Source organism: Desmodus rotundus, chromosome 1, assembly GCF_022682495.2.
Source record: "Desmodus rotundus isolate HL8 chromosome 1, HLdesRot8A.1, whole genome shotgun sequence".
In the NCBI taxonomy this organism is placed as follows: Eukaryota; Metazoa; Chordata; class Mammalia; order Chiroptera; family Phyllostomidae; genus Desmodus; species Desmodus rotundus.
In genome coordinates, this window is record NC_071387.1 from 209,540,934 (window position 1) to 209,558,132 (window position 17,199).

Here is a 17,199-nt window from a genome sequence, read left to right on the forward strand (position 1 = left end):
CTCCTCCGTGTGCAGCGATCCCCTCCTCACCCTCGCCCCAGCCTGTGACCTCCAGCTCAGGCTTCAAAGTAGGTTAAGATGCCATCTCCTTGTGATCCTTTTTCTTACCCTTTCTGCAGTGGACATGCTCCCTCTCTATTTTACCGCCCGCGATGATTTGCTCCTTTCTCGCCATTCACGTGGTTTGGCTTTGTATTCAGTGCTCACCGAGACAGATGTTGAGTGCCCTGTCGCGTGCCAGCGGCAGCGGCTGGGCTCCGGGCTCTGCAGTCAACGAGGCGCAGTCCTGAGGCGCAGTCCTGGGACGCAGCCGCGGTCTCTGGTCTCTTCTCCAGCCCACTGGGCCATCAGCCCCTGCTGGGGAAGGCTCCCGGCCAGGTCGTCTTCGTCTTCCGGTGTGCTCGAGACTCGTTAGTGAGTTTGCATAGTACGTTTAGAGATGTTGCAGACCATTCTCCCGACCGTTTCAAGGTTTGGTACAAGTCACGTCACTTTGGCTACTTGTTCTGTCTTTTGTAAGAACTGTTAATTCCCCCTAATTAGAAATCTGGAGAAAGACAATTATAGGAGAATGATTAGTGATTTCTTATATTTGAGTGTGTTCATAAAACACAACCACCAAGTTCTTGTGTTAAATTAATTTGTAGCTTATCCTGCATTTATTAAGGGTTAGCAGCACCCTGAAGGTATTCGGTGTACTTGAGACGAGCATTTTATAGCTTTCACGTTATTTCCAAGCGGCGTGTTGTTTGTTTCAAGCTCTTCTGTAAGTGTACTAAAACCCAAGAGACCAAAGTCAGTCACACAGCCCCTCGCCGATGGGGCCGGGTCTCTGGACCCCCGGTGCCATGCGTGCTGCTGGGTCTGCACTGGCCAGCGCAGCAGCCGCACGTGGACTGCGTCTTGTCTGAATCGAGATGCGCTACAAGTGTAAAATACACACTGGATTTCAAAGACAGGATTCCAAGGCGTGTGAGGTATCTAATAATTTTTAGGTTGATTATATCTTGAAATGATGTTTTGGATATATATTGGGTTAGGAAAATATATTAAAATGAGTTTTACCGGTTCCCTTTTAGTCCTTTTTTAATGTGGCTGCGAGAAGAGTCCATGCTGTGTGTGTGGCTTGTTTGTGTCTCTGTTGGACAGCACCGGCCTGCAGTCCTGAGCAACACACAGTGACCTCTTGTGTGTGTCCTAAGTGCATCCTTACGACATATTCTGTGGCCACTGTAAAAACAGGGACACCTCTCCAACTCAGAAAGGGCAGTGTCACACCGAAGAAGTAGATGTGTTCTCCAAGCACTCCTCCTGGGCAGCACTGAAAGCGGAAACTCATACCCCACGCAGTAATGAAGTGAAAGGGCTGAAGGAGACCCACGTCATACCACACAGTCCCCACTCCTCTCCCGTTTTCAATTTCTTCACCAAGTAGGTGAGGTACTGTGCAGGTCCATCTTTTTATGCGATCATGCCCTCATCTCTGCTCCTCTTGGTATTGATGATTTCCTCCAGTGTACCCCCTGTTCTGACTCTTCTGCTGTGGTCTCCCTCACCGTACCTTGCTCTGGAGAAGGCTGGTCCTGTGAGCCTGGGAGTGGGAAGGAAGAAACGAGTGCCCTCCATTGGCTTCTTTCCCTCCTGCTCCCCTCCTTCCACTGCCCCACTTCTTACTTCTCCCTCCTCCGACGCACAAAGGAAGTAGAAGTGCTTCTGTGTCTTCTGGCTGGAACCCCCGGCCCTAACCCTGAAGGTCTCCCTGTGGCCCTGGCATACTTTCCTGAGAAACTCTCCAAGGGCACTCCTTTTCTCTTGTTACAAAGAAAGGTTATCTGGAGTTCCCTCTGAAATGCAGATGAATCTGACTTTAGTTCTTTGTGTGCTGAAAAGACCCACCTTTCTCACTGGTGTGGCTTTGTCTGCTTTCCAAGAAGGGCTCCAAGGGTGGGAGGAGAAGGATGCTGTGGATTTGAGAGAGGAGGTGGAAGGCAGTTGTAGAAAATGTCAATAGAGCTGAGGAGACCTACTACCATTTCCATGCTGATGGACCCGCAGGGCCTCCCCGCTGGGTGACTGTCCTCGCTGAGTGACTGTTCTCCTGTGTCGGGGTTTTCTCATTGTTGCCAGCTATAAAAACTCTTTGAAATTCTCAAAATAGAGCATTCTTTTCAAGAATAGAAGGGCAGAGGGTAGGCTGTGGAACTGCAGTCTGCTCCTGGAGGGTCTGTGGGAAGGACACCGCTGCTGCAGTAGCCAGTAACCAGTAACTGCAGGTGGGAGCAGAGCGAGGGCCCCTGGGCCCCTGGGCCCCTGGGCCGGGAAACTCGCGGGTAACTGGAGTGCGGGCCAGGGTGTAGAAGCACCCGGAAGCAGACACCAGCAGCAAGGTCTGGACGTACACCTGACTTGAACTTTCGAATGAGGGGCTCCACCTGTTAAGAGCCAACTTTTAAACAAATTAAGAGTCATGACCCTCATACAGATATAAAGTGTGTTAAAGAATTTATTTTACTCAAGGAACTAGGTAGATGGCATTACCACTTCAAAGCAGAAGTCAAGGCAGCAGAAACTCTTGTGGGAAAAGACAGGCTGGGATCAGGAAAAGGGAGCACACCTGGGACAGAGGGGGAGTTGAGAGGGCAGGTGGGAGATCACTCCCAGCAGGACACAGGGCGCGATTTGCATGTCTATCAGTCACACACAGTTTAAAAAGTTAGAAAAGGCTGAAAGATAAGGAATTGAGCTGAAATCTGAGATCCAGTAAGGACACGCTGTAGATGATAACAGTTTTCCATTGAAACAAAATTTTTTCTGTGTCCTTCCCACTTTTTGATTTTAAAAAAATCTCGAAAATTTATGATTACAAAATAAGATGGGGCTACTATTTGGCCTGATGATTTACATAGGTTAATCATCAAGCCAAGTGGCAAGACTTAATTTGCCACTGTATGCTGTCACCTCAAAATGGGTCACACCAAAAGAATTATTATAGGCTGGTTAACTTTAAGCAACTCCAGCTGTGGGAGAAGCTCTGCCCACCCAGTAGAAGTGGCCCTTCGTAAAGACATTCCCATGGGGACGTGGGCCTGGAAGAGGGCGTGCGTCTTATCTCCAGAAACTTGTCAGTGCAGAAGGCACGGACACACCTGTGCCGCAACCTCACCCTGAAGTCCTGGGCCCCTCCGGGCCCTTCCAGAACGGACCCCACCACCCCAACCTCTTCTGTGCTCAGCTGAAGCCATTTTCACCTGTTAATCTGTCTCGTGTCAATTTAATTCTTAGACCAACCAGGGGAACTAAAGAGAGGGAAAATTTTATCCTCCCCGATACCACCATAGGGGAGGAAAAATAATTTTCCTTCTGTCATTCCAGGTTCTTTGCTGAGACTCCCCGTAATACAAAGAATAACATGGTAAAACAGACAGAAGTTTAATAACATGTACACCTCCTGTTTCCATAAAGAGACTTAGGAAATCTGAGTAACCCCCAGAATGGCCCAGCCTCCACTTTGAAGATGTGCCTGCAGCTACAGACAAAGGAGGCGGAGGTGGGAGAGGGTTTCTGGAGGCTATCTTGTTGTGCAGACCTGAGTCCCAGCTGCTCCAGGGGTGAGGGTCTCTAGAGACTGAGCCCTGCTCTTCCTTCTGGTGGAGAGGAGAGGACAGACGTAACTGTCTCTCGCAGAAGGGCAGCTTTTGCTCTGTTTTCAGAGAGTTTTCTGTGTTTATTGTGTCTTAAAAACAAGCAGTACAAGACAGTCCTTATGCCAAAGGGGCATATTCTGGGGTGACATTCTGCTCCCTTTTAGCACATATGTTTTCTTAAATTTGCTTGGATGAAAATTTTCATAAGGAATCTCAAATTGTTCTTTTCAAAGCCTCTTGAGACTGGGAAACCAAACTAGTAACTTGCCACCAGATTTCTCCTGTGGTACATATTAATTTGGGCAAATTCCTTCCATCTCAAGGTCCCCAAAATACTCTGAGGTCCTCAGAATATCCTAAGGTTCCTTACCACCTTAGGGAACCGTGTGAGCCCTGGGCCAGGACACTTTTCCTAGAAGGACTTAGTAAGCATTGGCTGTGTGAGGTCAACTCTGGTTCCTTAAAAGTGTCTGGTCCTCTCTGATGAAGTGAGCATCATTCTCAGGCAATTCCCGTGTGGGCTTTGCTGGAGTAACCACTATTTCCAGTGATGCTCTAAAACACGGTGGGCATTTTGTCATTCGTCTTGTGCGAATGACTGTGTAAGCATGAACGTGCGAACACTCGGTAAGAGTTCCTGAGTTCTGTGGCTGTCATGCAGGGAGAGTGAGTGTCCTTTATAAATGATACAGACTTTAGTTTATAAAGCAAAGTCCACTAAATTGTAATGACTTACAAATACCCCAAGAAGAAAGATAAAGGACTTTCTTATATGTCCAGAAAACAGAACATTAAAGCAATACCAAAAATATTGCAAATATGAGCTACAATCATCCCTCATCATTCCTTCATTTCTGTGTCATTAATTCTTGCCTCACTGGACATCTTTGTGTGCTTCTCAACTGGAGTTCTGAACCCTGCCCCATCCCCTGGCCTGAGAAGCCCGTCGCACAAGTCCTTCCTGAGGCCCTCCTCCTTGGGGCTCCGCGTCTCTCCCTGCTGAGACAGAGAGCCCTCTGGCCTGCAGCTGCCGGTGGAGCTCTCAGGAGAGGATTGGGGGAAGGAGAAAACCTGCACGCACATGGGAAGAGGCTTGACGCCTACGTGAGCGTGAACGATAACTTGAAGGACTGGAGTACGCGAGTTCGTAATAAGAATAAGGCCAGTTAAAAGTCATTCCAAAAGCGTTAGACACAGTATCTATAAACAGTCATTGAAACCTATTTTCAAAGAAGAGAGTGAATGAATGTTCATCTAATTTATACAATGGAGGGACATAATTTTTACAGAGAATGACATCACAATGCTGACGTGTTGAGATACGACATGATGATCTTGAGACATAATACACCATGGATGTGCCAAACGTGCAGTGTGAATACTCCAAACACATACCTGGAATACCAAGAAAAGAGATTAATTCAGTGTGGCGTGGGCCCTGAAGACCTGTGTGTTGATGAAACTCCGCGTCCTTGCCCCAGTCAGAACGGCAGGTGTCAAAAAGCCGCCATGCAGCGCGCTGGTGGGGCCGCTCGTCGGCGCAGCCCATGTGGAGAGCCGGGCGGAGGTCACTCAGAGAGCTGGGTCTGCCTCACTCTGGGCGTTTACCTGGAGAAAATGAAAACTCCAGGTTGGAAAAACATGCGCACCCTGGTGTTCATTGCAGCGTGTTTGTGACAGCCAAGACACGGAAGTGGCCTCAGTGTCCGTCAGCTGAGTGGGAAAGGTGTGGCGCACGGACCCCGTGGAATATCATGCAGCAGGAAAAAAGGACGAAGTCTTGCCATTTGAGACAACATGGATGAACCTAGAGGATATCATGCTGAGTGAAATAAGTCAGAGAAAGACAATTATCTATTTCAGTTATGTGTGGAATCTTACAAACAAAACAAACGCACAAAAACCAACTCAGAGAGACCAAAGGGATGGCTGCCAGAAGGGAGACGTATTGGGGGCGGTGAGAAGGGTAAAGGGGAGTATAGTCAGCAATGCTGCGATGTCTGCGTGGTGATGGGTGGTCGCTGAAGTGAGGGGGCGATCCCGGTTCAGGGTATACACGTTTTAAATCACAACTTTGCATACTGGAAACTAATACAGTATTGTATACTAACTATGCTGAAAACTATACAAGTAAAAATAAAGCTCCATCAATAGGGGACATTGGTTCCCAATTGACATGCACTGGCCTATAAGACACAAGATGCAGGCGAAAGCAGTAAAGGCAAGACTGCTGTCTCGTCTCAGGCAGAGCAGTGCCAGGGCTCTGACCAACACCGTCGCCCAGCCAGGGACAGGCAGGGTACCAACAGACCTCCACACCCAGCGCACAGCGCCCAGCCTCGGAAGTGCTCGCAGGAGCAGTTCCCCCCTACAGGCTGGACTTCGGGGTGGTGAAGCATCTCCTGCCATGACAGCTCTCCCGTGCAGCCCGTCGGGAGCAATGCAGCAAATCGGCCTGGTTGTTTCCCGCACCAGGCCTTAGGAGGTCGGAAGCACACATCCTGGCGATCTCCCAGAGGCCCTCTGTGGAATCTCAGAGAGCTTTAGGGACAGAGATTCCTAATGTTTTACTTTGTTACATTTTGGGTGTGATTTGGGGGAGCAAAAATCAGGACTGGTCAGTACCTTCAACACTTGGGATACGAACAGGATCACGGGTATCCAAGAAACAGTACTGGGCGCTCACTTCACCGTGACAACAGAAGTCACAAACATAAACATGGGCGGCGTCAGGACCCCTGCGAGCCTGCTTCCCACCCGAGTCAACGAGGACTGAGAGCGAGCACAAGGCAAACAAGGCTCTCCCTGCCGGCGGGCTGCCGGACGCGTGCCGTCTGGGCAGGGCAGAGGGCAAGGGCCACCCCCCTCCTCGTGAGGGCGGGCACTGAGCCGTGCGGCATGGCACACGCCCTGCAGACCTGGGCTGCCTTCGCTCAGGTTGAAGCACATTTCATAGCTTTTCAGAATTTCTAGCCATACTATGAAACAAAATTTCCTTTTTGCAAGTAGTACAAAACTTTTTTAAAAAGATACTTGTTCGTTTATTTCTAGAGAGAGGGGAAGGGAGGGAGAGCAAGGAGGAGGGAAACATCAGTGTGTGGCAGAACATCGGTCAGTTGCAGACCCCCCTGCCACCCAGGCACGTGCGCTGATCCAACTGGTGGCCTTTTGGTTTTCGGGGTGATGCCCAACCCACTGAGCCACACTAGTCAGGCGATGATATGTAACTCTTTAAAAATTTATTGATTTTACAAAGAGAAAGGGGGAAGCATTGACTTATCGTTCCACTTATTTATGCATTCACTGGTTGATTCTTGTATGTGCCCCAGCCGGGGTTCAAAACCACAGGCTCAGTGTGTCTGGACAATGCTGTAACCACCCGCGCTCCCCGGCCACACACAAGTTCTGTGTTCGTTCGGGTTTTGTCTTTCACGAGCCCTTCTCATCCTGCAGTAGTCAGTTGTTTTACTTTAGGGCCTTCCCATTGTTCCCTTAGTAAAGAGACCCCATCGCATCACTGTACCTGCCGAGTTACACCCCCTTGCCACTCTTGGCTCCTGGCAGAGTTTCATGTACATGGGTTAATTGCATTAGTCATATCTTTTAACCAAAGTTATTTTCATTTCATAGAGAAAACAGAGGTAACTGAAAACTTATACACCAACATTTTAAAAGGCTAACAAAACTCCTAAGTTCACAACTTTCTACAATCATGTGTATTCTTTATAGTCCAACTTCTCCAGTTGGCAAAAATGAATGTGTCCATTAAGAAACCCGAAGAGCTCTGGCCAGGTGGCTCAGGGGGTTGGAGCACCATCCCACACACCAAAAGGTTGCAGGTTAGATTCCCAGTCAGCGCGCGTACTTGGGGTGCGGGTTCAGTCCCCAGTTAGGGCGCACACAGGAGGCAGCCAATTGATCTCTCTCTCTCTCTCTCTCTCTCTCTCTCTCTCTCTCTCTCTCTCTCTCTCCTCCCTCCCTCCCTCCCTCCCTCCCTCTCTCCCTCTCTTCCCCCCCCTTCCTCTGTGTCCAAAATCAGTAAACATATTTAGGTGAGGATTGTAAAAAAAAAACCCCAAAGATACATCCTCTCTGAAGTATATAAAAACGAGAAGCAAAAGTATATAAACTTAAAGTCTTGCTTAGTAATCCATGTTTGGTCGTCTTCCCAAATGCTCTAGGTATCTAGTAACATTCATTAATGTCTAAGGTTTTAAGTTACCCAAAATCTTGGACATTAATTTTGTGGCAACATACTGCAAAACATAATTCTGTTGAAATAAAGTTGTTAGAATAATGAATCATTTGGGATAAATACAAATTCGCATTTTTCAGGACTGCAAATGTTAAACGAAGCAATGCTTATTTGACAAGTAAACTTGTATAAGTTTAGAAGGAACATAGCAGAGTAGAATAAAAAGCAGTGCTTGTATTGTATTTAAACTGATGAGTTGGGGAGAACATAGCCTTTTATTTTTAACCAAGATTATTAAATGTTTGGCAAAGATTTACCTATGTTACCTGAACTTGAATTCTTAACTGTGTGGTAGGTTCTGTAAGAACACTCTTTAAACATAGCACATTAAAAGTTTTAGAGGTTTAACTTCCTTGCGTTTTGAGAATTTGAGGAGTAACCCATTTATTTAAGCACAGAACAGAGCCCCTTAAAGAGACTGTAGGACATGATGCACTGACAGCTCCTGGAGGCAGAAAACCACCTGCATACCCGACAGGAGGTAAAGGCCTCCTGCATGACAGACCTGGAGCTAGACGGGCGGCCACGTAGAGAGCTGAGAGCTTCGATTCTCAGGTGTTAGCCGTGGGATAATCAGTAAATGCAGAGTTATGAAATTCACTGGTTCATAGTAAGGAACTGTTTGCCTCTCAGTGTGTACAGGTTCTTATTTATTTGAGCTCGAATCGACAGGAAAGACTAATAAACCACATTTTCTGGTTTTTTCTCACCCAACAGAGAATAGATCTCTAAAACCATTAACCTATTTATAGGAATCATCAAATGATCAGACTGTAAAACCAATTCCTAAGAATAGTAAGAACAAAATTAAAAGTGGAAAAACAGTCAGCAAATTCTCTTATGTTCACCTGTTGGAGCCAAGAGAAGGCGTGCCTGGGTTTAAAAATAAGGTACGCGTTTCCCTGGCCCGGTGGCTCACTTGACTGCAGCGTCATCCCGTGCAGCAAAAGGCTGTGGGTTCGGTTCCTGGTTATGGCACATACCTAGGTTGTGGGTTCGATCCCCAGTTGGGGTGCATAGGGGAGGTAGCCAATCAGTGTTTATCACATAGATGTTTCCTTCACTCCCTCCCTTCCTCTCTCCCTCCCTCCCTTTCTCTCGGAAATCAAACATATCCTCAGGTGAAGATTTAGAAAAAATAGAGGTATACCACTGTTGAGGTTTGCCTGGCTTTGGGCAGTGACTATTAGGCATCTCAGTGGAACCATCAAAATTTTTATAAAAGAATGTTTTCTGAGATAAAATCATGACTCTTATAAGTGAGCGTGTGTTGAAGAATTTATTTTACTCATGAAATAAGAGAGCCAGGCAAATCTTGCCACCAGTTCATAGGAAGAGTCAGCACAGCTCAAATTTATAGAGATTAAGGAATGTTGAGATGAATCGAAAGTGAAGACAAAACTGGCTTTGGGGGTGGGGTGGGAGGAGGGGAGTTCCCAGACAGGGCAGAATTTATACTTCTGTCCGTTAGAGTTGATTCCTGCTGGTCGTGTGAGGCAGCCGTTCTGTGAAGGCACCATGCACACTGGCGCAGCGAATACGGAAGTACTGCTCCTCGGGAAATTCGGGGTTAGCTTCCTGTGAGCTTCCGATCCCAGTGTGTCGTCCACGGATCCATGCTTTGTCTTCACGAGTGTCTCTGTCTAAATGTGTACTGTCGATTCTGAACACTGAGCTCGCCGCCAACAAACAGCCTGTGGCTGCTGCCGGATCGAGGGGCATCTGGGAGCCACAGGCACACCCCAGGCCTCTGGCATTTGGGACACTGGAGAGCACTGCCCTTGGGGACTGGTTTAAACAGCCACGTCACCACCAAGGGGCACAGAAGGAAAGAATGTGTCTGTAAGCAGACTGTGGAAAGGACACTTGTTTACAGCACAAGAGGTGAAGCCAGAAGGCAGGGCATTGCCTTGCGTGACCTCAGCTGGGAACATGCGGGCTGGGTGACAGATGTGTCACTGCTCTAAGTGTGTCATGAGTGCCCATGGACACGTTGTAAGTGTTTGGGCTCTCACACACATTTCAGCGAGCAGGTGTGTTCACAGGTACTGACTCTACAAATGAGCATTACCAGTACCTACAACTGACAGGCACAGGTAACCCAGACACTGCGTTGGGCGCAGGCCTACATCTGTCCCGCTGTAGACAACGCAGTTCTCTGTGGAAGCCCCCGTTTTCCCTCCCTGACTCCTCCTCCTCAGTCCCCAGGCTCGGGGCTGGGGAAGGGTTCAGCCTGCCTGCCAGGCCTCTGAGGGGAGAGGTGAGTTCCCAGAGCCGGCACTGGACGTCTGAAGCGATGCTCCCGGGCAGTCGTTTTCTCCGTGGCAGCGTGGGGAGGCTCCTGGTGTGCTTTGGGGTAAATAGGACTCTGGGAGTCCCTATGTCCGCACTACACCCAGACCAATCCCAGAGTGTTTTTGGACACCCGCATTGTTGTACAGATTTTTCTCTAGAAAAATGTGTTTTAAATTTTAGTGACTGATTTTCAAATGTACTTCTGGAACACAAACCAGTTTGTCTTGTGTTGGGTTCTGAACAACGTGGATCTGACTGCTGCTTTGGACGTAGATGAACCACACTCGACAGCAAGTGAGCGTGGGGAGAGCAGACTTAAGGTGGATGCTGACTGTGCTGCCGCAGGCGGGTCTCTTGGCGGGGGGGCGGGGGGGGGGGCTGCAGCTGTGGCGTGTGTAGGGGCTGCTCATCTCGGGTTTCTCAGGCCTGGCATCGTCCCCTTACTTGCTAGTTTAAATCATTTTATGTCGTTTCCATGGAAAGAATCCCCTTGCCAGTGTATCCAGAACACTTACTTGTCCTCCATTTTATTTTCTAAAAGAAGACCTGATACTTTTAACCTACTCTGAAACTCCCACTCTCCTCACCCCAAGTAGTAGATACTTGGGGATGTCAAAGTAGAGGGACTTTTAAAGTGAAATTCCTGAAAAGCTACCTCCCCCTCTAACTTATATTTTTAGTTCCCGCTCTGTCTCACCCGGGCATGTTGTGGGTGCGTCTCCTGGCGAGGAGTCCTCAAGCCTCCCGAGCACCAGCACGCCTCGCCCTGGACTCCCGAGCCTTCGCTATTCTGGTCCCACGGCCCTGTCCGCAGTGCCTGCCAGTTCTGTCTGTCCGTGCCAAACAGATGGGCAGTAGGAAAAAATCCTCGCACTGCTCGCTCCTGAACTAGGTTATTAGAGGAGAGAGACCTTTGTGCAGCGCCGGCAGGGGTTGCCAGGGGTGACGCATCGCACAAGCAGTAGAAGCACTGATGGGTGTCTCTGTGTCTCTGTATTACTGAACCAAATGCAAAATGGTTCTGTGAATTAAAATAAGTGGGATTAGTTTTCTTTTTCTGTCTCGCACATGGAATTCACAAGGTAATTGTGGTCTGGTTTGCTCAGAGGTTTTAAGTTTTGTTTAGCTTTGGTGGCATTTGAAAGAAGACAACAAACGTTCTTCTAGAAAGTAGAAAACCCCAACCCCAGTGTGGAGGCTGACAAAATAAATGGGCATATTTCTGGGGGGGGGGGGGGGATGGAGTATAGCATGTTACAGCTCTCATTTTCAGTTTACCAGAGGTTGTGCCATAGCATGCTTTTTGGATAGGACGGCTTATAGCTCCCAGCCCCTCGTTGTGAAAGCGTTCCCGCTAGGACGGGGATTCCCGCAGGCCGCCTGCTCTCCCCCGGGGCAGGGAGCGCCCCCCAGGGAGTTCTCCCCCGGCCAGGGCAGCTGCCTGCACCTCGGGGGCCTCGACCTCCTGCTGCTTGCTGCCCAGCTGGGAGGAGCAGGGGCTGGTGTCCAGGTCCCGATGGAACAGCCGGGGGCCGCGGTTGCAGACTGCACCTTGGCTTTGTACGAGGCTTTTCAGAGAGCGCGCCCTTTCACCGTCCTAATCCCACCGAGAAAGTCACGTTTGAGCTGCTGCTTTAAAAAAGAAACAGAGCTTTATTTTAGAGTTGAAAAGAAATTCTCACAGAAATTTAAACACTTCACAAATAGGATCCATTCTTAAATTTCTGCGTGGTATTGCTTGCAAGTTACATGGTGTTCTTTCTTCCTGAACAAGTTTCAGATGGGAAGTAGGGAAGACAAGTACAGTTCGGGCGGTGTACCGCATTCCGTACAAACGTTCAATGTCTTTCCAAGTGTTGTTATCCAAACAGCTCGTTGCTTGTTGTGTCAGCCAGGGCTCCGCTTGCCGCGGAAGCCCCTGTGCCGCCGCGCCGGGACAGAGAGGTTTGGGGGCCGGGCCGTGAATGGAGCGGGCCCAGTGTCCGCGTCTGTGTGCGCAGGCGCTGTGGGGAGCGCTGCGCAGAAACGCGCTGGTGCTGATCGGAGGGTCTGAGAGGCTGCGTGGCTCCACCGTCGGTTCTGCCGTCAGTCCTACATAGTGCGCGTTTTCGCAGTGGGCGCGTTTTCGCAGTGGGGGATGGCAAATCCCAAGGGAGACGCGTTGGCTCGGAACCAGAGTTTCTGCCGCTGCTTGTGCGGCTTTGGGAACGCCTAGTTTTTCAGAGAGAAGTGCGAGGGAAGGGGACGCCGCCCCACCCCAGCTGTCACCGTGGCCGTGGCGAGCCGTGCCTACAGGTGGGCGCTGTTGGCCAACGCAGGTCTCCCCATGCCCGTCTGGTGGTTCCTGCGGGGGCGCTCAGCGCGTCCCGGTTCAGGCTTCGTCGGACACTGTCTGCTGTTGGTTTCACCTGCACAGCACCCGCAGTCCGGCCCGGCCGGGGGCGCCCAGCTTCGTGCCCCCCAGGGGCCCTGGGGGCGTGTCGGACTCACGCACAGGCCTGGGACTAGAGCTGGGTCTGTGTCCTGACACAGGGGGCACCAGGGTCCCCCTGCCCAGTGCGGTGGGGAGCCTCGCACTAGGGCTGGAGCCTGCGTGCTCCGCCCCGCGTTGGGTGAGGACAGGCAGGGAGGCCTGGGGCCGCCTACGGGCCTTCGCCTCTGAGGCCAGACGCAGTGTCTGCACAGAAACCGCCTCCTTTCTCTCAGCTGTTGGGGCCCTTGCAAACGTGGAAGGGAAAAAAAGTTATGAAGTCGCAGAGATGGAAATGGGTGACATGGGTAAAAATTGCCATTACAGGATATTTTTGTAGAAGTGGTTTTATTTATGAGGCGGTTAAGTGCATACTTTAAAGTCAACTTGAGTAAAATCCTGGCATTGCCACTTAGTAGCCAGGTGGCTGTAGGCTGCTTATCTTCTCTATGCTTTGTTTGTTTTCTTGTAATTAAATATAAAATTGGTGTTACATAGTGCCTACCTCATAAGCCATGCAGCCTGTGAACTGAACTTTAGAACTCAGTAACAATATGTTTAAGGCACTTAGGACCGAGAACACGGGGCACGGAGCAGCAGGCATTCCTGCCTCAAGGCCTGTGTGCCCGCCGTTCTGGCCTGCGGGGTCTAGGCCCACACAGCGCGGGACCCAGGCTCTGACCTCCCCCTGCGGGTCCTGTCTCCCATGTGACCTTGGGCGGGCTTCCCGGGCCGCCCGCGCCCCAATGCTTTCCCCTTAGTGCACGTGAGCGCCTGAGGCATGTGTGCCGTCCTGGGTGCTGCTCTGCCAGCATCTCTTGTAGTGCGCACACAGCCACCTGCCGACTTCTCTGCCTCTGCTGCCTCGAACTTTGAGAATTTTTGTTTTATTCACTGCTTTTCCTCTGGTATCTAAACAGTCCCCAAGTAGGCAGTCAATACAATCTATTAAATGAATATTAAATGTTATTGTTTGCCTACTCTGTTGAATTGAGTATTTCTGACAATTGCCATCATCATTTGCTGATTAATGAAGGAAGTACCTGAGAAGTTCATAAAGTTATTTCAATATCATGCCCAGTTCTCAGAAGTAATTTGCTTACTAAAACTCCTCTCTATCATTAATAAGCAGGCCAAATTATACCTAACTAAATGCAAAGCATTACACATTCAAAATTATGGGTTCCAACGTGATGGCACTTTTATTTACACTAATACCTCACATGGAAGATGTGTCGAGTAAGTTACAAATCAAATTTGAGGGAAAAAGAATAGCCTGACATTTGTCTAGTGCTTGCTGTGTATCACAGGAGACAGGGTAGTGAAGGACGGGCCTGGGAACCAGGCTGTGTTGAGACCCCGACTCCGCCCCTTCCAGCCGAGGGACCTCACGCTAGTTTCCCAGCCACTCTGTGCCTCGGTTTCCTCAGACACAGAAAGATCTCGTGAAACTCCATAAATAAGCACCTGACGTGAATTAGCTTGTTTAATGCTCACGGCAGTCTGTGGAGTGGGCACTGGCCTTACGCCCTGCGGTACATTTCTGGAAGTGCAGGTGACCACTTGTCGGACTGAGTTTCGCCAGGTTCCCCCGAAGAGCACTCGAGCTGTGCGGCTCCCTTGGTCTTTCGGTTTCGGGGGCTGGGGGAGCGCTCAAAACCTCCTCTCCTCTGAAAGTAAGGTTCGTTAACCAAGTGAGTCAAATCGGTATTTTCTCTCCTGGATTCTGGTGTTTAATTTGTACTTTTTAAATGATTTGTTTCATTGGCTTTCCCGCTACTTCACTTCCTCATAGCAAGTGGAGAGGGGCTCTAGCAGTGGGATTCCTCATTACCCGCCTTGCGGGGCCGGCGTCCACAGGCAACAGGAGCGGTGCCCTCCAACGACCTGAGTCTCAGAGGCTTCGCTTCTGTGGCCACATGGAGTTCTGAGGGCCCCTGAAATGCAAGCCTCGTGGCCCCGAGCACCAGATAGCAGGAGGCGCTGGGCTCAGGACTCCCCCCAAGGGCAGGAAGCGCACTGAGCGAGACTGCGCAGCGTTCATTCTGGACGTTTCATACATGATGGCGTGATTTGGCCATGAATCAAATGTGTCAAGACGAATTATTTGAAGAAAGTTCTGAGAGACAAGGGTGGTAAGTTACAGGGATGGGTGATGGATCTTAGGAAGAAAAGGGGAAGTTGTGGAGGTTGCCTGGACTTGGGGACAGAGAGAAAGTAGGTGAAGAGGATGTGGATGTGCTTGTTCTCCATATCGTGAGAAAACTGAAGAACTGGACGTAAGGCAGGAGACCCAGACCCAGATAAATCCCGGTCTCAGAAGCTGTGAGGGCCTCTCTCAGCAGAACAGACTGTGTAGACGGTGCTTCTCCAAATTCCACGCACAGCAGTCTCCCGGGTCAGCAGTCACGTGCAGACGCCCAGGTTCCCACCAGCGTGTCTGACCCAGGGGGCCTCTGGTTGGTCTAAGGATGTGCATTATCAGGTACTTCCATGGGACTCTGCTGCAGATAGCCCTTGAAACAAACGTTGAAAAGCATTTCAAGTTTCACCAGTAGCCTCTCAAAGTCCAGGGAGCTGCATGAAGTGATCTCCATGGTCCGTTCCAGCTCTGTGCCCACCCAGATGAGCATGTGTGCGTTTGTGCGGTCGCCCTGAGTGAGCTCCACACCGTTGTAAAGGCACCTGCATTTAGAAACAGTGAGAGGGGTTATATTGGTCAGGGCTCCTCCAGGCAGCTAGTAGAGAAGTCACATAGTGAACCAGATAGAGGAGTGGAAAACTTCTATATCATCATCGGTCATTGAACAAAGAATATCGACTAGGAGTAATCAAGTGATAGGTTACCGCTTTAATTTAAGACATGGGAAATCATCTTCAGGCAATATTTTGAACCCCTTTGTCATACGGGTTATTAAGGGAAGGGATTACTAAGTAAGTATTTATATTTCAGATGTGTTGACATGTCTTGATGATAAATGGCCACTAGATTTGTGGCCATGAGCCTCTGCTCACTGTGTTCTTCAGGTGTACCCTTTAATTCTGTTCCTGTAAGTTTGTTTTTGTTTTCTAGGATGGAGCTATGACATTGAAGAGAGGAAGGTTCCGAAACCCAAGTCCAAGTCTTATGGCGCAAACTTCTCTTGGAACAAAAGAACAAGAGTATCCACAAAATAGATTGGCACCAACTCAATCTCTGTGAATCAAGTCAGCTGTGCTGTATTTATAGTCTGTGTATAATACATCTCTTCATCTCCTAATAAATTTGACCTTTCAGCTACAGATACATTTTGTGATGTTTATTTTAAATGTTTTTTGATGTTTCACGTTGAACATGTTAACGATTTCTTACATAGAGAGGAGATTTGAGGTCTGACACCTCTAGGAAATGTCAGTATTTAAAATCTATTAAAAAGGAATGCATCTGCAGCCCTGAAGTTTTGCACTTTTTTATAGCCATTCTCAAGTTCATGAACTACCAGCCACCATTATTAAAATGCCGTCTTAGAAACTCCTTTGTTTTATCATGGACAGAGGAATTGATGATTACATTGCAATCAGATCAATCTAAACCCAGATCTCCCTGGGGTTCTCCTCTTTGTATTCTCTAAGATACTTTGAGTCGGAAACAATCTACAATAGATAAAAAGAAAGGAATCCAAACACAAAATTAAGCATCATCAGCATATAAGAGAAGAGAGTAAGAGAGTAAGAACAGAGAAAAACTACAAGAACAATCAAAGACCAATTAATAAAATGGCAATAATCTACATATCTATCAATAATTACTTTGGACTAAATGCTCCAATGAAAAGACATAGGGCGGCTGAATGAATAAATAAAAGGCCTGTACATAGGCTGCCTACGAGGTCACTTCAGATTGAAAGACACACACTGACTAGAAAGTAAAGGGATGGAAAAGGTGTGCGTGCAAATGAAAACAAAAATAAAGCTGGGGTAGCAGTACTTACATCCGACAAAGTAGGCATTAAAGCAGTGGCTGTGGCAAGAGGCAAAGAAGGGCATTCCGTGATCACAAAGGGGTCAGGCCATCAAGAGGTACTAACTTGTGAACGTCTATGCGGCCAACGTGGGAGCACCTAAGTATATAGAGCAAGTTGTGACTTCCACAGAGGGAGACATCGGCAGTGACACAGTCGCAGAAGGGACTCAACACCATATTGACATCAACGGGTAGATCATCCAGACAGAAAGTCAACAAGGAGACAGTGGCCTCAAATGTCACATTCGACCAGGTGGACTTATTTTTCTCAAGTGCACATGGAAATGATCAGGAAATACTACGAACAATTAAATGCCGACAAATGGGACATCCCGGAAGAGACTGATCAGTTCCTAGAAACATACAACTTCCAAAGCTGAATCAGAATCAAACAGAAAGTCTGAACAGACCAGTAATTACTAATAAAATCAAATAGTAATCAGCAACTTCCAACAAGCAAAAGCCCTGGACCAGATAGATGGCTTCACAATTGAATTTTACCAACATTCAAAAAGTAATTACTACTATCCTC

The 17,199-nt window shown here is 48.7% G+C and overlaps 1 protein-coding gene across 1 annotated transcript in view; it reads left to right on the forward strand.

Annotated features, from left to right (window-relative positions):
• Window positions 1–15,946, forward strand: part of NDUFS4 (NADH:ubiquinone oxidoreductase subunit S4) — a 75,638-nt gene extending 59,692 nt beyond the window's left edge. The window contains exon 5 of the mRNA XM_024571928.3: window positions 15,738–15,946. Coding sequence (XP_024427696.1) covers window positions 15,738–15,841 — 104 coding nt within the window. The 3' untranslated portion in view covers window positions 15,842–15,946. The remainder of the gene's footprint in view (window positions 1–15,737) is intronic.
• The last annotated feature ends 1,253 nt before the right edge of the window (window positions 15,947–17,199 follow it).